At 42.4% G+C, this 21,004-nt stretch overlaps 1 protein-coding gene across 3 annotated transcripts in view; it reads left to right on the forward strand.

Annotated features, from left to right (window-relative positions):
- TNPO1 (transportin 1) overlaps positions 1-21,004 on the forward strand; it is a 197,764-nt gene that overhangs the window by 143,030 nt on the left and 33,730 nt on the right. For all 3 annotated transcript variants that reach the window (XM_006124293.5, XM_025185277.3, XM_006124294.5), the window contains exons 10-15: positions 105-165; positions 598-766; positions 6,154-6,306; positions 15,726-15,951; positions 17,842-18,013; positions 20,364-20,450. In XM_006124293.5, the coding sequence (XP_006124355.1) occupies positions 105-165; positions 598-766; positions 6,154-6,306; positions 15,726-15,951; positions 17,842-18,013; positions 20,364-20,450 (868 nt within the window). The remainder of the gene's footprint in view (positions 1-104; positions 166-597; positions 767-6,153; positions 6,307-15,725; positions 15,952-17,841; positions 18,014-20,363; positions 20,451-21,004) is intronic.

Consider the following 21,004-nt stretch of genomic DNA (forward strand, 5'->3'; position numbering starts at 1 on the left):
TTTTGACAAATGCATAACATGATTAAAACTAAATTGTTAAACTTTTCTCATCCATACGCTATATTAACTTCACTTAAATTAAAATTTGAAACTTTCCTTTGTAGGTTGATACCTGTGTTAGTAAATGGTATGAAGTATTCAGAAATAGATATTATTCTGCTGAAGGTAAGCAACAATTTCACTTAACTTCTTAAGGAATGTGTTCATTTAACTATTCACTTCTAAATTATTGTGCAGGGGCATTACCTAGAAGAAATGGCTTATACAATATGGAATTTAGCTAAGAAACTGTTCTTATTAATTCATTCTGCCACGCAACTAGAATTACTGTATAATAAAAAGGAATTCTCTATCTCTTTTCCTCCTTCCCTCTCCTGTCATGTTTCTGTAAGAATGATAGATAAGCCTGCAGAAATAATGAGTGGCTTTTTTGGTCAGTGGGCTAGCCCTGAGGTGGCTGTGAATCTGAAGAAGTTATCAGTGTTTGCTCAAACATATTACCCTCTATATTTGTTGCCTTTAAAATATCTTGGCTGCACTGTCTCATAACCTGATAACATAACTTGGAAACACATTTATTGTTTCATTTTTTAACAGGGGGATGTTGAAGAAGATGAAGCTATTCCAGATAGTGAACAGGATATAAGGCCTCGTTTTCATCGTTCACGGACAGTGGCTCAGCAGCATGAAGAAGATGGTATTGAGCAAGATGATGACGATGATGATGAGCTTGATGACGACGACACTATTTCTGACTGGAATTTAAGTAAGTCAAACTGCAGGTTGAATCTTTGTGGTCCAGGGCTCTCTGGTCCAGTAACATCTGTGGTCCAGTAGGACTATGGTTGTTGCTTGATCAGAGAGCCCCAGCTACAGAGATTGCCAGTGGCTGGAGCAAGGCCAGCAGCTGGGGCAAGGAGCCCTGCAAGGTGGCCGCAGGGAGCCCTGCTGGACAGAGTGAAGCTGGTAGTTCGTAGATAAGCCCTGCCGGTGGCGCAGGGGCAGCTCATTGCGGAACTACAGGCAGGAGGGGAACCCTGGGTGAGTCCAATGCCTGATCTTTCCTGGTCTGGGAAAATCCCTTGTTCGGGACCATTCAGGTCCCGAGGGTGCAGTAGGCACCATGGCCAACTATTAATGCTTCTTGAGGAAAATTATTGGTTTTTCACTATTACATAAATATAAACTAGAACACTGTACATCATTTACATGTTTCCTTTCCATTTTAATGTAAACAGATGGTGAACCAGTTAAAGTGTTGTGGCCCAACTTCAAGATACAGCCCAGGATTTGAGTACCGTTGGGCTAGGCCATAGCTGAACTCAGATTGAGCCAGGTTGGGCAGGGTTGGCTGGTGTCATCTGCTGCTTCTTGCTGAGCTGGCTCTGGTTGCTCATCCAGGTGGCATTTGTCACCCACGCCATAAGTGATGTGCCTTCCCCTGTCCTACCATTCACTGGGATAGGAATTATCCACTGCCTCTGGGATAGGCCTGGCCTGCAAACCCACCATGGGGAGCCACAAGCAAGAGTGCCCACTTCAAGTGCCTGCTCATGTCCATTTCTTTATAGGTGTGCGTGCTTGCCACGTGCACTGGTGTCAGAAGTTTTTTACCCTAGAAGAACACGTAGAGGAGCGCTTGTAGTGATTCCTGTAGTGGGGACTCTAGCATGGTATAAGAGGCGCTGCCCTCTCTACCCACTGTGCTCTTTGCCGCCTTAACAGTTCATCACAACAGCTCTGCTGCAGCGTTGACTGTTGCTTCTCCCTGTTGTTAGTCTTCATAGTTCACCCTTAATATTGCTTTGAGTAGTTGGTACCCTTAGGGGCATGCCTCAATCTTTGAGGTTTAAACCTTGTATTTATGCAAAATCATCTGCGCCTGTGTCTGTGACCTGCATAGAAGCTGCCTGCACTGTCTCATTGAGGCTCAGATCAGCAACAGGTGCTAAAATCTGCAAGTCCTTTAAACCTAGGACTAAAAAGGAGCAGGACATTTGACTTCCAAGCGCTCCTTATGGAGTCAGCCCTTAGCCAGGTACTGAGGGATCAGTGTAGGGTGCACAAATGGCACTGCCTGCTAGTCGGCACCACTTCCACTCCCCAGCACTGGCAAAAGAGCCAAAAAGGAAGACAGGATTATACTTGCCCAATAAAAAAGGGGACACTGACAGAGGAGCGCAGACCTGGATCAGGCAGCTCACAGTGTCTGTTGAGCTTGTGGCCCCTGACTCCGACAGAGCAGAGCAGCTTATTCGATTCCATTCTCTGAACAGTGGAACTTTGTCACATTTGGGTCCCTTCCAGGCTGGGGCCCTGCAGGCCATGCAGGAGATACTGTCATTGCTGGTACCAGCATCCCAGGCCTCTACATACCGTGGAAACCCGTGCTCAATATGGCAGGACCCCTCCGTGTTGGCACTGGATGCTGGACAGGCAAGGGTTCAGGCACTACTCTCTGGCCCGAGATTGCCAGAACGCTGCCAGAGACAGGCCAATCAATCCCAATCAGGCTATTGGATTGAATCCTATGGCACACAGGTTCACCAGCAGAGGAGTTCAGACTTTCGGAGGTACACGTTTGCTGCTCCAAATGAGAACATCAGTGCTAAGGGTCCGTAACCTTGGCAGCATCAAGCAGCCTCTCTGTATGAGTGGAGCAGCCTTATTCAAGGGTGCCCCTTTCCTCAGCTGTTGCCCAGATATGGGCACTGCTCACGGTCTGTGTCCAGGTTCCAATTTGTGCTCAGGGCACTGTTCCAGAAGTGGTGGGCATAGATTACTCGCCATAGGCCAATGCAGATCTGCCACCCAAAGTCCAAGTAGGGGCAGCCAGCTTCAACGGTGTTCAGGTCTTTGCTGCTGGTTTGGCACCTCTCCCAATGCACATCCATAGCCTTATGTTAGCAAAGCAGCAGGTACATAGTTTCCAGCCTTTGTTTGGTGCTGGACTCCTTGCTGGTAGCAGAACAACCCCTACTGGTGGGACCTCCAGCATTGCTGGCACCTCAATTGGTGCATTAGCAACAAGGCCCATGAAAAGCCCCATGGTACCACTATCTCTACCTTAGCCTATCCCGCATGACCAGTCAGTAGCTGGAGTCTTAGACAAACATGCAGTGTTCACACTGTGACCTAGCATGGACCAGTCTGGAGCGGACTCTCCACCAGCCCCTCAAACTCAGCACTGGTACCCACAGAGCCAAGCATGGCATTGGAAGCAGGACCATCTTCCTCCTCATCTCGTGAGGCAATCGTGGGACCTCCCTCTTCTGTGCCTCAGACTTAAAAGGGTGGCCTGCAACCTCAACTTGAGGACAGAGGAGCTCTAGGAGCCCTCTGATACGCTGTTTAACATGTGCTAGGCTGCACCACTAGCCAGAGGAGCACTGCTCCTCCACGATAGGGTGACCTGCCTATCACAAGCCCTGTACCAAACTTCATCCTCACAACTCCTATCTCTAAGCAAGCAGAATGTAAATATTTTGTCCTGTCCAAGGATCACGAATACCTCTACTCCTACCCAGCACCCAAATCCTTGGTATTGGAGGCTGTGAATCACAGGTAGGGCCACAGGGAGGCTGCAGTGATCCCTAAAAGTAGACCCCCAGATACTGGACTTACTAGGTAGGAAAATGTATTTGTCTTACAGTTTTCAGCTGAGTCTCGCAAACAATCAGGCTCTCTTGGAGAGGTATAACTAATGTCAAAACACAATTGAATTCGAGACTTCCCTCCCAGAGGTGGTCCTGTCAGAATTCAGAGACAAGAGTTTCTACTCCTAGTACTTCCTGATCCACAAGGCAAAAGTGGGGCTCAGAACCATACTTGACCTATGAGACCTCTATCTATTATGGCTGAAGGTTCCACATGGTTTTCCTTTCCTCTATCATTCCTTCCTTGGATTTCAGAGACTTCTATGCCACCCTCAGATTTCAGAGACTTCTATGCCACCCTCTTCTTTCAGGACATGTGCTTTCACACAACCATTTTCGTGGGCCACAGACCTTTTCTCCTCTTCATGGTTGGTCAGGACCACTACCAATTTGGCCTCTCAGCAGCATCAGGGCAGAGGTGTCCAGATTTATCCATACTTCAACTACCGGCTGGTCACGGGCACCTCCAGGTCTCAGGTACAGGGTCATGTTACCCTCTTCCTGTCCATGTGAAGAGTCTTGGGACTTCTGATGAACCAAAAAAAAGTCCATGATAGTACCAATATAGAAAATAGAATTCAGAGGAGCAGTACAGGATTCTGAGAGCACCAGGGCCTCCCTCCCCACGGAATGGATTCCAGGCTCTGGCGGACCTCATTGGGGACTCTTTTGACTATCAAAATGTGCCTACACCTCTTGGGGCACATGGAGGCATGTACTTATGATACCAGACTCCACATGCATCCCCTGCAGACGTCTGGCATGTCACCTTATAGGCCAAAAACTGTCTGGACAAGGTCCTCTCTGATCCAGATCCCTCCCAGATCAGTAGTAAATGATTCCCAGGAATGTACTCATTGGTGTCCTGTTCCAGAGCTCACCTTCTGGGCTCATATCAGGGTGGGCTCCATATCAGGGTCATTGGACCTTGGCTGATGGGCTGCAGGACAATGGGCTGTGTTTTGCCTGCCCCTGCCAGTTGAGGATAAGCAGGAGCTCCCAATTTACTTTCTTTGTACTATTCAACATTGTGAATCTCTCTACCATTACCTTTTATCAAAACTAATTCATCCCAGTCATTTCAATCTCTCTTTTATATGGAAATTTTTCCATACCTTCATTTTTGTTTTTGAACTTCTACTGAAAGGACTGACTGAAGGATTACTCATTGTGATACACCAAAAGTACTATGATTTGGTGTATATATTAGGGCTGTTAAAATGTGATAACTAAATCTATGACTATTTGATTAGGGAAGTAAACTATTCAATTAGTCAACAATGGTAGGCAGTTGTGGTGCTCAGTTTGGCTCATGCCAATTCACAGCAAAACTTCTCCAGCTGCAGCTCTGCATTGTTAGGCCCAGGGAAGCTGGTGTGCGAAGTCGCTAGCATGGGTCCCTACTCCACAGGTCTCTTTTCATTCATTGGACCTCACACAATGTCACACACGTGGAGCAGGGACCATGCTAGCAACTTCGCATGCCGGCTTCCCTGGGCTTTACCATGCAGAGCTGCAGGGAATATTGCCAGGCCCAAGTATTAAAACCATGAAGCAGACTCCAAAAAGATTATTTTAGAAAATGACTCTTTTGGTTTATTTTCAGTCTGGTGTTTGAATTTTAAAACTCATATTGTAAGGTTTTTGTGTGTCTCCCTCTCCCCTACCATCCCTGAGAGCTAGGTATTTTTAAATTCAAGATGAGTTCATCAGGTAACAAGCTGATTCTAAACTTAGTGTTGCTCTGTTTTGGGATTGCGTAATGCAAGCTATTTTGTGAAATGGAATTTTGCTTTCTCCCTGCAACTTATCCAAAAGTGTATAATCTCTTGTTCTGTGTTTTATTTATTTGATCTTGAGTAGAAAGATCTCTCCATCCATGGCTATGTAGCCTATACATGCAGTGTGTCTGTTTTCCCCTGGATTTTGATTTGTGGTTCCATTTATGCACTACAGGTTAAACTTCTAAGTACGGGCCTCTCTGGTCTGGTGCCAGACAACAGATATTGCTGGTCCAAAGAGCCCCAGCAGCTGGGAGTGGAGTCCAGGCAGGTGCAGGAGTGCAGCCCTTGCCGAGTAGGCGGTATCGGGCCAGGCAGGGTCAGGAGTGCAGCCCTGGCTGAGCAGGCGGCAGCAAGGAGTTCCGCACGTTCTCCCCTCTCTCCTCCACACACTCTCTCCTCTTCCCCCCCCCCCCCTCCACCGGCAGGTGGCCAGGGTGAAGTGGGGCTTTCAGCCAGGAGCCGGGCTGAAATGGGGCTCTCAGCCAGGAGAGGAGCCTTTATCTCCCCATGTCCAGCAAGCTCCCTGATTCCAGGCTGCTCAGGTCCCGAGGTGCGAGATCAAGGAGGTCCAAACTGTACAATGAAACAATTCCTTTTACACTGCGCCCACACACACGTTGCCCTAAAATGTTTGTGAAGCTAAGATAGTTTGAAATGGAGACATAATGTAGTAACTAGTATTGTAATATATTCAGATTTATTTTAATTCTCAGGAAAGTGTTCTGCTGCTGCACTGGATGTCCTTGCAAATGTATTTCGTGATGAACTTCTGCCACACATTTTGCCCCTTTTGAAAGAGTTGTTGTTTCATCCAGAATGGGTGGTCAAAGAATCAGGTATCCTGGTTCTAGGAGCAATTGCGGAAGGTAAGATAAATTTGCACTCATGCGAGTGTAATTAACTTAAACTTAATACTTCTCCATTAAATCTCTTTAAATATGTGGTATGTCACTCTCATATGGTCATTTTAAATAAAGAAAAAGCCACATTGGATATTTTTGTTTAAATTAGACATTTAAAGATAAACCTGTTTTAAATTCAAATTATAGCATCTTATATTAACACCTAAGAGTATTATTTATTTGACTTGTTTAAATTAAAAAAAAAAAAAAAAAAACTGTTTGCTGCCAAGTTCTAAAGAAAGTCCAGACCACTAAACTGGTGAATATCATAGGCTAAGCACCTGAAGGCAAAGCTATTAGAAGTGCTAAACCAACTTTTGATGGCAGTAGCCTTTTCTGCAGAGAATATTGTCATTGCTTCAGTTTATCAGCTAGTTCGTTAAAATAAGTTAATGAACCACCAGGAATAGAAAAAGTAGGAAAAATTTTCTGATTTTCTGTTTTTGTTTTTTAAATCTGACTAAAACTTAAGTGTTAGAGGGTGATGCATGCTAGTTCTAAAATCTTGAAATTCTGACAAATCAGTTTAGTATAGATAATTGCCTTGTTTAATCAGTTTTAGACAGATTATTTACCAAAACACAATTTTATCTGAAAAGAAAGTTTTAACTAAGAATTTGAAAATGCTGTTCTACACATTTTTTTATTTTTCCATCCAAATAAAGCTTGATGCAAATCACAAGTAATTGTCATTTAATAAATGCATAATTTATCATTTTCTAACAATGAAAATACTAAGTCTATAATAATACAGCTTATGTTTCTTCAGTATGTGCTTCTGTTAGCAAAAAGAAAAACTATAGTTAATGTGAAATGATATATAAATTGCTAATCAACACATGGTTAATTATTACAGAATAATGAAAGTTAGGAAGTACATTGGATATTGTTTCCTGGTTGCTGACTTGATCATAAATAAAATAGCAGGGTACACTGATTAAATTCAAGTTATGTGGATTCTGTTGCTCCATTAATTTTTGTCTTTTAGGTAACATTATTTATAAAGAGGCCTAATGACAATGTTTAGAAAAAACTTATAACCTGATAGCAATCTACTACAATACTGTAGACTTGATGGTTCATATAAAAATTAGAAAAGCTGGGAGGTTTGATAGAGGCTTAAATAATGATGGATGATATGGAAGAAGTGAATAAGGGAGTGTTTACTCCTTCACATAACATATGAGCCACGGGTTACTCAATAAAATTAAAAGGCAGCAGAATTAAAAGAAAAGGGAGTCCTTCATACAACACATAGTCAACCTATGGAACTCATTGCCAGGAGATGTAGTGAAGACCAAAAGTATAACTGGGTTCCAAAAAGATAAAGGTCATGGGCGATAAGTCCATCAATAACTATTATCCCTGGACCATCTTGGCTCCCACTCCATGTTGTGAGTGTCCCTAGCCCAGAAGCTGGTACAGGACAGGTGGACAGGGTGGAACACTTGAGGTTTGGGTTTTTTTGGGGGGGGGAGGCAGGGAGAAAGGCTGTTCCATTTATGCCTTCTGAAGCACCTGGCATTGGCTACTGTCAGAAGATGGGGTACTGAGTTAGATGGACCATAGGTCTGACCCAGTATAACTATATTTTGTTCTTAATTTTTGTTTTGAAAACTGTATTTGTAACAAATCTTTTTCTTTTTGAATACTAGGTCTGCAAGTTAGGAATACTGACAAATTCTTAACTTAATTTCTGTAGAACTGGAGGACAATTGTAGAAGCATGTGTTTGCCCTTAATATTGCGGGGGAGGAGGGTTGAAAAAATTGAACCAAAAACGCTAAACAAAATAAGCTACTATGAGAGTTAGCTTCTCATTGTCTGAAAAGTTTGAGTTGATTATGCCTTGCTTTGTATATTTCAGTTGACAGTTCAATTTGGCCAGCTCTTTGCGAAGATTGGAATCTTTCCCCCTCTGATTTGAGCTGTTTTAGTCTATAACTTTGAAAACGAAAGGTCCTGTAGCACCTTAGAAATTAATTTCATCTGATTAAATGGGTTTTACCCACAAAAGTGCATGATTGTAAATATTTTGTTAGTCTCTAAGGTGCCTATCTGATTTGATTACTTTTTCAGGTTTAAGCCTTAGGAAAGCTTATTAGTATTCCCAAGTGTTTAGTAGTCCAGTATCTTTGGGCTATAAAGTACTAGTGTATCTGTGTTGTCAAAACTTTGTTCTTCGAGTGCTTCCTCATGTTGATTCCATTCTAGTTGTATGCACCATCAGAGATTTTTGCCTTAGCGGTATCTGTAGTGTTGACTGTGGCACCTACTTGAGTGCCATGCTCAGGCCTTGGTATATTAGGTGCTGCCAGTCCTCTGCCCTCTCAGTTCCTTCTTAACAATGGTGGTTAGTTGGAGTACCTTTCCCTTACCCAGCAAGTTAGTCTATTTCAGTCTTTGAGCCTTAAGGGCTTGTAAATAGCATGGGTGGGTACAATTTTTTTTTAACAGTAGTTAGTAAATAATAAGAGTCCTAGTGGGGACTTTGCCCTAGGTAGAGCATTCCAGTCTCTGCTCTGATTGCAACATGCCTATACCTATTCGTGAACCTGATAGCAGGTACTTCCCATTCTGGGGACAATTGCATATGAAGGACAAGTATCACATCTGCAAGAACTTTTATCCCAGAACTCAGAGTGAGAGACACATCTGTTTGAGAGTGCCTCTCATGGAGGCTGCTCTTCACTTGGTGTCTGAGCCTTACTGGCTGGACTCTTCCACTAGCACTTCTGCCTTAGTGTGCAGTGCACCCTGGAACAAGGCTTCCCCTTGCATCACTCCCCATCTCTGGTGCCCAAGAAGAGCAACTCCTTAACATCAAGCAAGAAAGACAAAGGACTCAGATTAGGTCACTAGCCCACAACAAATGGAGCCCACAGTCAGATAGGGACTTCACTCTGAAGGATCTGCCACTGACTCCAGAAAGCAGTAGGAGACTCCACTGGTAGCAGTGCTGACACCTTCCAAGACTCGGCCAGCTCCTAGAGAGCACAGGCCTCTACCAGTGCCACTACCAGTCTCCATCTTCTGTGGGACATCTTAGGTCACCAGCACCCTCTTGATGTTAGTTGCCTAGAAGAAGGTGTTGGTCATTTTATCTCCATCACTGATCATCATCCTGTCTGGGATCTGTGCTGAGGAGACAGCTGTGTCCCAGAAGGAGTGGTCTCTATGGTACTGAGCCGTGTACTTGAGGCACAGATCTCGTGCAATGTTGGTTAGCTGTCAAACACAAGCTTTGTTGGCCCCTCCTTGGACACTGGGCGCTGATTCTTCATCATACAGCTGGGATGGTGGAAGAGGTCCCTGAAAGTGAAAGGGGGCATAAGATTTATTCTGGACCTGCAGCACTTCAACTCCTTCAGAAAGTTAGTTCCTCATGGTGTCCCTAGCTTTTATCTGCCCCTTCCAGGGTCCCAGAGATATACTCTGCTTTCAACCTGAAGGGCACTTATTTCCATATATCTGTCTTCCAAGGTCACAAATGATTCCTTGATTTTTTTTCTAAGGTGTGTGGGCACTGATCTTGATCTTGATTCAAGGTGTTGCTCTTTGGTAAGATGAATGGCACCATTCTGAGATGCTTACCTGAGGTGTTGATGGGTTCAGGTCTATCCATAACTTGACGATTAGCTCATCGAAGGCAGATCTCAGGAATAGATGCCGAGGAGCCTTGATCTGGTTCCTTCCATCTGCTGCGACCTTAGCCTGTTGATAAAAGAAATCCACCTTATGGCTAGTGAAATGAATAGAGTTCATTGGGGTGGCTCTCAACACCATATGAACTAGAGGCTTCCTTCTCGTGGATGGTTTTCAGGACATGTTGGACTTGATCTCCTGTGTGAAAAACTACTTGCTCGCAACTGCTTGTGATTGTTAGACTACATGTACTTACGTTGTCCAGCATGCACAGCTCCATCTAGTCACTCTGAGCATTTTTGGCCTCTGTCTACATCCCCAACATATTTGTATATAGATTGGATAGTCAAGGTGTCAGTTCACATCTCTTCATCCCTGAGTTGGTGATTGATCCCTAAATCGCTGTTTTAGGGAGTTCCTTTTGTGGTCTTATGACTGTTACTGAGCCTGGTTTCCAACACTTCAGACCTAGACAGAGGAACCCACCTGGATGAACTCAGTATGCAAGGTCACTGATTGCAGAATAAACTGTTCCTTCATATAAACATCAGGGAGCTCAAAGTGGTTTGACTGACCTGCCAGGTTTTCCTGTCCCACATGAAGAGAAAGTTGGTGCAGGTCCTGACAGAAAATTCAGGGAGGTAGTGTTCTCCATAGTCCTCCTGGTCAAGAGTAGGGGCTCAGGTAGAGACATGCAAGAGAGATCTGGTGGTGTATGCTACCTGCAAAGATGGTGTCTTTGGCTTCCTTGACCACAGGATGCTGTTCCAGAAAGAAGGACTGCTAAGCAGAGATAGGGTACACCTGTTGAGAAAGGGGAAGAGCATATTTGGATGATGCATATAGGCTAACTTAGGAGTGCTTTAAACTAAGTTTGAAGGAGGTAGGGGACCAAAGCCCACAGGTAAGTCAAACATGAAGACCTGGGAGAAGGGTCAGAAATTGGAGGGAACATGGGCTCTAATAGAAGGGTTAAAGGAGAGAGAAGACAGAATTGAGGGGTGAAATGAAATCAGTATCTTAGATGTCTGTATAATAATGTGAGACACATGAGGAATAAGCAAGAACTCAATGTTAGTAAATAATAAATTGTATCATAGTATTTGTCACAGACATAGTGGCATAATACGTGTGACTGGAATGTTGGTATAGAAAGGTACAGCTTTCTCAGGAAAGACAGGTAAGAAAAAAGGAAGAGATGTTGCCTTATATTTTAAAAATATGTATACTTGGCCTGAAGTTGACATGGACCTAGGAAACAAACTCTGTAAAAGTTTCTGGGTAAGAATAAAGGGGGTAAAAAGCCAGAGGTGATGTCATAGTAGGGATCTACTCCAGATTGTTGAACCAGAAAGATGTGCATGAGGCTTTTTTAAAACTAAAAACATTATCCAAAATAACAGGACTTGGCAGTGATGGGGGACTGCAAATATCTAGGCATCTACTGGGAAAATAATACAGCCAGGCACAGATTATCCAACAAGTTCTTGGAATGTATTGGAGATAACTTTATATTTCAGAAGGTGGAGAAAGTTATTACGGGAAAAGCTGTTCTAGATTTGATTTTAAGAAATAGGGAAGAATTGGTTGAGAATTTGAAAGTGGAAGGCAGCTTTGGTGAAAGTGATCATAAAATGAGAGTTCAAGATTCTAAGGAATGGTAGGAGGGAAAGCAACAAAATAAAGATAGTAGATTTCAAGAAGGCCCATTGATAAACTCAGGCAGTTGGTAGGCAAGGTCCCACGTGATGCAAGACTAAGGGTACGTCTAGACTACATGCCTCTGTCGCCAGAGGCATGCAGATTAGGCTACCAGACATAGTAAAATGAAGCGGCGATTTAAATAATCGCCGCTTCATTTACATTTACATGGCTGCCGCGCTGAGCCGACAAACGGCTGATCGGCTGTTTCTCGGCTCAGCGCGATAGTCTGGACGCGCGGGTGTCGACATCAAAGGTATTTGTCGACCACCCAGGTATGTCGACCACCACCTGGGAGGCATACCTGAGTGGTCGACAAATACCTTTGATGTCGACACCCACGCGTCCAGACTATCGCGCTGAGCCGACAAACAGCCGATCAGCCGTTTGTCGGCTCAGCGCGGCAGCCATGTAAATGTAAATGAAGCGGCGATTATTTAAATCGCCGCTTCATTTTACTATGTCTGGTAGCCTAATCTGCATGCCTCTGGCGACAGAGGCATGTAGTCTAGACGTACCCTAATAGAAGAAGAAGAAAAAACCCTGAAGACAGATGGCAATCTTCCAAACAGACACTATTAAGGGTGCTAGAGCAAACGAGTATTCTGCATAGGAAAGATCAGAAGGATGACAAGAGACCACATTGGCTTAACCAGGAGATCTTCAATGATATAAAAATAAAAATCCTACAAAGAAGAAACTAAGCCAAATTACAAAGGATGAATAGAAACAAATAACGTGAGTATGTAGGGGCAAAATTAGTAAGGCCAAGGCACAAAAGCTCAGACTAGCTAGAGACTAAAGGGCAACAAGAAAATGTTCTACAAATACAGTAGAAGAAAGATGACCACAAAGGACAAATTGGAACAAATTGATAAACTTAACAGTAACAAGTCACCAGAACCATATGGCATTCATCTAAGAGTTCTGAAAAGTCAAATATGAAAATGCAGAACTATTAACTGTGGTTTGTAACCTATCCTTAAAATCAGCTTCTGTACCTAATGACTGGAAGATAGCTAATTCAACTCCAATATTTTAAAAGGGCTCTATAGGTGATCCAGGCAATTAGACTGGTAAGTCTAATGTCAGTACTGGGCAAATTAGTTGAAACTATAGTAAAGAATAAAATTCAGACACACAGATTAACATAATTTGTTGGAGGAAGTCAACATGGTGTCTGTAAAGGGAAATCATGCCTTACTAATCTGCTAGAGTTCTTTGAGGGGGTCAACAAACATGTGGAGAAGGGGGATCCAGTGGATTTAGTATACTTAGATTTCTAGAAAGCCTTCTACAAGGTCCCTCACCAAAGGCCCTTGAATAAAGTAACCTATCTTGGGATAAGAGGGAAGGTCCTTTAATGGATTGATAACTGGTTAAAAGACAGGAAATACAGGGTAGGAATAAATGGTAAGTTTTCAAAATGGAGAGGTAACTAGTGGGGTCCCCCAACGGTCTATCCTGAGACCCATCCTATTCAACTTATTTATAAAAGATCTAGAGAGAGGGGTAAACAGTGAGGTGGCAAAATTTGCAGTTGATACCAAACGGCTCAAGATAGTTAAGACCAAAGCAGACTGTGAAGAGTTTCAAAAATATCTCACCAAACTAAGTGATTGTGAACAAAATGGCAAAATATAGGATTGTAATTCAAAATGGTCTGGAGAAGCTGAAGCAATGGTCTTAGGTGAATAGAATGAAATTCAATACCAAAAAAAGGGTGGCAAACATTCTGGGATGTATTAAGGAAGTAACACAAGAAGTAATTCTTCTGCTCTACTGCTGCTGATTAGGCCTCAACTGGAGTATTATGCCCAGTTCTAGGCACTACATTACAGGAAATGTTGGGGCATTTGGGAAAAGTCCAGAGAGAAGCAACAAAACTCTTTGAAGCTCTAGAAAACATGACATATGAGGGGAAGATTGAAAGAATTGGGTTTGTTTAGTTTCGAAAAGGGAGGACAGAGGGGACACAATAGCTTTTAAGTACCTCAAAGATTGTTAGGAGGAGGCGGAAAACTTATTCTCCTTAACCACCCTGCTACAGCTTCCTCTCTGGTCAGACTTGCGGTCCCAGAACCATGGTATTAGAATGGGATTGACATGAATAAGCACTTGAAGAAAAACTGGCTACATGTTGTTGGTAACTGTTCAAAATGTGCTGCTCATGTCCATTCCATTACTCAGCCTGCATGCCGTCCGTCTCCTGGGGGTTGATGGCAAGAAGGAAGTGAGAGGGCATACGTCTGGTGGCACCTAATATACTGAGGCATGAGTGTGACAGTCAAGAGGGCACCACAGGCAACCCTGTGGATATTAATAAGGGTTAGAATGGAATGGACATGATCAACACATCTCGAAGAACAACAATTAGAAAAGGTAGGTAACAGTGTTTTCCACATTAAACATTTAGCTTAGCCTGAAATTAATAGCTTTTTTGGACCATTTGTGACCATTCTTTCTTTTTCAATTAAACTCAAAGAAAATTTGAAAACTCGACTGACAAAAATCACTGGAGGAGATATGACTGGTTCCAAGCAGGTTGTCCCTGACTGAGCTCCTTGATTCACTATCCTGGCTCCCACCCACTTTGTAATACTGTGGCAAGCTGCAGACATGCTCTTTCTTTTACTCATATACAGCTGGGGACATACCCCTCTGTAGTGACATGTAAGCAGGCTTTCTGACTGGTCTCTGCATGGGAAGGCTCTACAGCTAGGGTAGTTTACCCTTAGGAGGGTAAAATCAAATTTATCCATCTTGTGTAGCACAAAGATCTACAGTTCAAGCTTATTAAAATTTGCCCCCTCCCTCAATGTGGAGAGGAATATACACAGTTTTCTGACCCTACGTTAGGACTTCCATACACTGGTTTTAGACAAATAAAAAATAAATGTATTAACTACAAGAGAGATTTTAAGCGCTTTAGAGGGGTAGTAAATAAATCAAAACAGATTAACGATTGATCACAGTCTAAATATTCTAAAGAGATTGGGTGTGAGGTAGCAAATTCTCATCCTAATTGTTTAGGCAGTTTTCAGAGATTCTTGGGCCAGCGGCACTTGACTGCAGCTTAAAAACTCAGTATTCCTTTTGCAGGCTAGAAATACCTCTAGCCTGGGTTCAGCCCTTCTCCCATGTTCAGATCTTACTCCTCAATAGGGCTATCTCCACCCCCTTTAGCCCTCATTATATTTCCCTGGGTCTATGTCCTATTGAAGCTATTCTCTTCCATTTAAATACTTAAATGTAAATTGGGCCAGAGTCAGAGAGAGTGACCATCATCTAGTGGTCTCCTATTTATTTATTTTAGATTAAACTATTTGAGGAATTCATGTCAATTTCACAAACAGGTTTTAGTCAATGCTGAAATGCAGTTTTGGTAAATAAACTATTTGTCCAGAATTTTCACCCAATTCTGAGTTGTATTGTCTAACAACAACTTTTTTTAATATGTGTATCTCTTTTTGTCAAGAGTGTCTTGGATAAATGCCTACTCCATTCATTCATCATTCCTTTTTTGTACAGCATGTTGTGGCATTGATCTTGTCTACTCCCTATGGAGGGAGTAGTACACCCTAGCTCCCCCTAACACAGGAAACTGGCAGTATTAATGATAAAGAGCCTCAGGGAAACCACAGCCCATATTCTAAAAACTGATTAGCGTCTGTGTTTTATCAAACAGAAGTGAGCTAATGCAAACTAATTTTATTAAGCAGATGTGTTGGTATGCTAAGAGTAGTTTTACAAAGGCTTTTGAATACCATGGGAACTGTGGAAGATACTGCTAACTTTGGGTAAAAATGGATTAATTAGTTGCAAAAAGTAATAAATTGTTGTGGTATAGATAGCAAGACCTTTCAGGGATCAAAATGAAGTCGGTAAACTTATTTGCTTGATAAGTTTGACTGCATATTGATAAAATGTAGTCTCTTTGGCATCTTTCACAATGTCTCGGTAAGAGGAAGTATTAAGCCAGTTACTTTAAGCCTTTCTAACAGCAGTATTTTATATTACATATTTTTGTGTTTGTAGGTTGCATGCAGGGTATGATTCCATATCTTCCTGAACTAATCCCTCACCTTGTTCAGTGCCTCTCTGATAAAAAGGCTCTTGTGCGCTCCATTACATGCTGGACTCTTAGTCGCTATGCACACTGGGTAGTTAGTCAACCCCCAGACACGTACTTGAAGCCATTAATGACAGAGTTGCTAAAACGTATCCTTGATAGCAACAAGAGAGTACAAGAAGCTGCCTGCAGGTAAGTCCAAGCCAAAACAGAAAATTGTCTGCTGTATTTGGTTTATATAGAATAAATACTATACATTTTTAATATAATCTAAATTATTTTAAACATATTTTCTCTGTATAATAAACTTTACCTCAGATGTGTTAGGGTTTGAAAGTCTTTCTTGGTGATTTTAGTTCATTAAGTGATGTCCAGTTTGATTTCTAAATGTGTTTGATTACTTCACTAAAGAACTTTATTACAAGGGAAAGTCTGTCTGCAGTACCTGATTTTCAATGTTACATAGTAATTTCGATGTTGCCTTAAAAGTGAAGACTAACTTTGTTACAGATTTGAGTTCTTGCATGTGCAAGATCTGTGACAATAAAAATGGAAGACTACTGATGCTATAATAGAATTATGTAAATAGGTTTAACTTAGGAAATTGTGGGTCACAACTCTTGCAGGAAGGAGCCAGGATGGGAGGTCTTGAGAGGGTGTGTAATAATGTAACTTGATTTTTAAAAACTAAAAATTATGCCTCAAAATGGGCAACTTTGTATAAGTTTTTGCACTCAGGCCTATACTGAAACTGGTTTCCCTAGCAAGGATCCAGAGCCCCATTGTGCTAGGCTCTATTCTTGTGCAAAAGTGCTTACTGTTGCAACATAGACAATGGTAAACAGACACAACATATTATAGCAAAATATTTACAAGTACAAAACTTGTTAAATATTTTTTCTTTTTATCTCCCAAAACCTAGCCATTTATTCAGCCAACTTGATCTGGTGCTTATTTAAAATACTCTCTCCCTGCCCTCCTTCAGGGATAGCTTTCCATTCTTTATAGGAGAAGGAACTTCCTGACCTCAGAATGTCCACTTCATAAGCCCTTAACACACAAACACACCATAAAGTACAAGTAACCCCAAATTGGCAATGATAAAATGTACAGTTAATTAGAGCTCAGATGCCTGTAATCTGTGAGGACCAAGGGCAGTAATAAAGGCTTAACTGGGAAAGCTGGATGATTTCATGGAATCAGACAGTGGAAAGTTGTCCTAATGATGGTTTGCAAGTAAAAATATAAACCAGCATGGTCTTACATAGATTGAGCCTATGGTGGAAAAATCTGTTCCCTCTGCTCTCCACATCTGTGGTTTTTTTTTTTTTTTTTTTTTAATATCCATTTTGTTTTTTATCATGAGCTCTTGGGGACAGGGACTGCCTCATCATTAGATTTAGAAACAGTGGGGCACAGTGGACTAGGGGCGTCTAGATACTGGTACATGACAAATAAATACACCATTATGTATCTGCATTAATGAACAGTTTTCACATAATTTCTGTTGCTTCAGTTAACTTATTGTAGCTAAATTTGTAATAGTACTTCTAGTTTTCCTCATATGTATGGTAGGCTTTAAGAGAATGTGTCTGATGTTTATGTTCTCCAGAGTTGTTAAAATTGGGTCAGCTGAAACTTTTGGTTGAAAGATTTGTTTTTGTAGATATCAATTTTAGAAACACATTTCAAAATAATTTTTAAGGGGCAGACAGACTGTTTGTTTATCTAAGGATAAGTCTGCACTTAGGAATGGTAGTATGTTTCCCAGTTTGAGGTATACACTAGTTATCGTTGAGCTAGTCTGCTAAAAACAGTGTATCTGGGATAATGGAAGGACCTAGCTGCCCCAATGTGCACCCATCAGAGATGCTAGGTATATGGGTTGATTAGCCTCTCCAGATGCTTTCACTGTTGTGGCAACATTAATCTTTTTTTTTTTTTTTCCACACTAGTCCTTATTTAATTAATTAGGGGGGAGTATATAATTTTAAGCGGGAAATCATATCTACACCCTAAATGGAAATAGTACCTTGTTAATTATATTGACTTAACAATTGATCTTTTTGTTTTGCTTCTTAGTGCCTTTGCTACTCTGGAAGAGGAGGCTTGTACAGAGCTTGTTCCTTACCTAGCATATATACTTGACACTCTAGTCTTTGCATTTAGTAAATACCAGCATAAAAATCTTCTCATCCTTTATGATGCCATAGGAACTTTAGCAGATTCTGTAGGACATCATCTAAACAAACCAGTAAGTATCATTTATATTATGTATAGACTACTGTCATAGTGGAATAGTACATTGTGAATAGCCTACACTACAGTGCATAAGATCTTAAAGTAAATTTTTATTGAAATCTGTATAATCAAAAAAAATCCAGACCTTTCTTTGACACCGCTTAAAGGAGTCACTTGGATTACTGAGTTGGCTATATTGAATTTTTTTAACTTTGGAACAGGACCTTTGGAACAAGATCTTTGGAACGACTTTTGTGTCATTCAACCCCTCTCCCCTATTTGAATCCTTTGTTTTTGTTTAAAAAAAAAAATCAGATCAGATCCCTATACAACTGCAACTCCTATTGTACTACTTTTGAGTAGGTGGGGACCTTAATGAGAATCTTGACATATTAAACCATACTCTGCATTGTGCTTAGCCTGCATTCTTTTAAAACATCAATCAGTAACATAGACCATAGAACACTAGAACTGGAAGAGATCTTAAGAGGTCATCAAATCCAGTCCCCTGCCCTCACAGCAGGATGAAGCATCATCTAGATCATCGGTTCCCAAACTCAGGGGTAGGAAGAAATTCCAAGGGGGCCACAAGGCAACACAGCCCCCTACCCCTCCCCACCCCAAGAAAGAGCCCACGCTGTCACTACATCCTGCAAAAATGCAGATAGCACCAACTTCCTGCGGCATGGAGGTTGGGGGAGGAGAGTCCAGAGCCGGTGTCTCAGGAAGCACATCCGCTACTTCCCCTCCTCCAAACAGCTGGTGTGTTTCCTGGAACACTGGGTCTGTCATGTTGCCGGGGTCTTCCTTCCCCCTGCTTCCTGCTTGCGCGTGGGATAGGGGAGGGGAGTAGGAGTCCCGGGACCGTGCCAGCTCCAACTGCTCAAGCAGCATGTGGCTGCCATGGGGAGCGGAGGAGCAGGGTGTGTTGCCTGAGCAGTTGGAGCTGGCGCGGTCCCAGGACTCATACCCTCCTCCCCCACATGCAGGAAGGAAGCAGGGTGAGGGAAGTCCCCAGTGGCGCAACAGACCCGTCTTTTCAAGAAACGCGCCAGCTGTTTGGGGAGGGAGAAAGCAGAGCCGTGGGACCCCCCACAGGGGAAACCTGGACCTGGCTCAGAGCCGTGGGATCCGCAGGTACCAGCTGAGCTGTCTATCGTTGTCGGCCCCTCCTTCCCACCGGTCCAGGGTCCCACAAGTGCCCTGCCGCCATCCCCTGTTTTCCACACAGATTTTACACCCCATCCATATCCCACTCACTGGCACACTGGATCACTCGTGTTTGGCCTCACCTCAGAGTGTAGAGGGGCCCACAAATTCCACTACCCCTAGAGCCCCAGAAGATGTTTCATTTGGACAACTGGGTCTCTTGCGTTTCTTTGTTGCACTATTTGCATTTTGCATGCATGCCTGTCTTACTCAAGATAGAGGAACTTCATTAAAATATTCCCAAACTGGGTCTCTTACAGCCTGCTGCCATTATAGGTTTTTCCTTCTAGTGAGAGAATGATATGGTAGATCTCAAAATCAATGAAGGCTACGCTCAGAAAGACCTCAAGACTTTTCTGCCTGTCCCTCTCGTCTCACATTGATATCCAGACTTCTTCTCCTTCTCCAGATCTACTTTGTCCCAACAATTCATTGAACTTTTTGAAACTTTGTACTTTTTAGAGAGATAAGGGTTTGTCTTTGTCTACACAAATTTGCGGAGGGGAAAATAGGGTTGAGGTCTGTTATTTCTTACCTCTATATATTTATTTAAAATATTTTTGCTATTAACAAGCATGTTATCTCTGGAGACACATATCCACAGTTTGATAACTGAAAAACTAAGCATATCCACTAGACTGAGTACTGAGTCCCAGAAATATTAATTTAAATAATCTGTATAGAAGTCTCTGGAACCCCAGAGTGGGCAAGATAGAGTCGGGGGGGAGGGGCAGCAGACCAGGGAGACGCGAAGCAGCTTTTCTCGCCCTGGAGGACGCGGGCAGCGGGACCGCTGCGTGTCTGGGTGGTCCCGCCATCCGCGTCCTCCGGGGCGAGAAAAGCCCCGTTCGTAAGTACAGATCCGACGTAAATCGGATCCGCGTAACTCAGGGACTGCCTGTATATAGTGGTTAAAAAACAAGCTTTATTAATACATTGATTCAAAATATCTGATCTAAGAAATCTCAAACTGTGAACTCATTATGAAATGTTATTAATAGTCATGCAGGAGAGAGAGTTGTTTACATTTGCTACCACCATTGATGGACCTTTTTTGTAAAAGAGAAAATGTGAAATGTTAATGATCAGGGCTGAGGTAGAAAGCTTTGGGTATTTTGGAATTAACAAACAATATTTTTCCTCACTATAAATAGGAATATATTCAGATGCTAATGCCTCCACTAATCCAAAAATGGAACATGTTAAAGGATGAGGATAAAGATCTCTTCCCTTTGTTAGAGGTAAATGTTACAAAGTTTTTTTTTCTTCTTTTTCTAACTTGATTTTGTATTATAGGAATGTTAAATTTAGATTAATCAGCTAATCGAATAGTCAATGCAATTTGCATCCACTATTCGATTAGTTGGTAAGGGCACCTCTGCCTTTGAAGTGTAGCAACAGTCCTGTTGCTACACTTTAAAGGTGAAAGTGCTGTGGGGAACTCCCCAGCTGGCTCCAGTCTGCATGTGGCATTTCAAAGCAGCAGCGCCCCATGGAGCGCAGGGTCTGGTCCTGGGCTCCATGCAGTGCTGCTGCTTGGAGGCACCCCCTCTTCTCTGCCCCCTCTGCCTCTTTCTGATAAAGGCAGCAAGGGGGGGAAACGGATAGTCGACTAGTCATTCACATCTCTATTGTATTATACATGTGTCTTTAATATAAAGCAGTCTTGATTTTACTGTGAAAATCTTTTAAGGATCTGAATTATGATTTTGCATAAACTCCTACAAGAATGATTCCCTCTATTGAAAATACTTCATATTGGGGATGACTGTAAAGATTAAGCATAGTATTAAAA

The sequence above is a fragment of the Pelodiscus sinensis genome, chromosome 6 (assembly GCF_052426305.1).
Source record: "Pelodiscus sinensis isolate ZL-2025 chromosome 6, ASM5242630v1, whole genome shotgun sequence".
Lineage (NCBI taxonomy): Eukaryota > Metazoa > Chordata > Testudines > Trionychidae > Pelodiscus > Pelodiscus sinensis.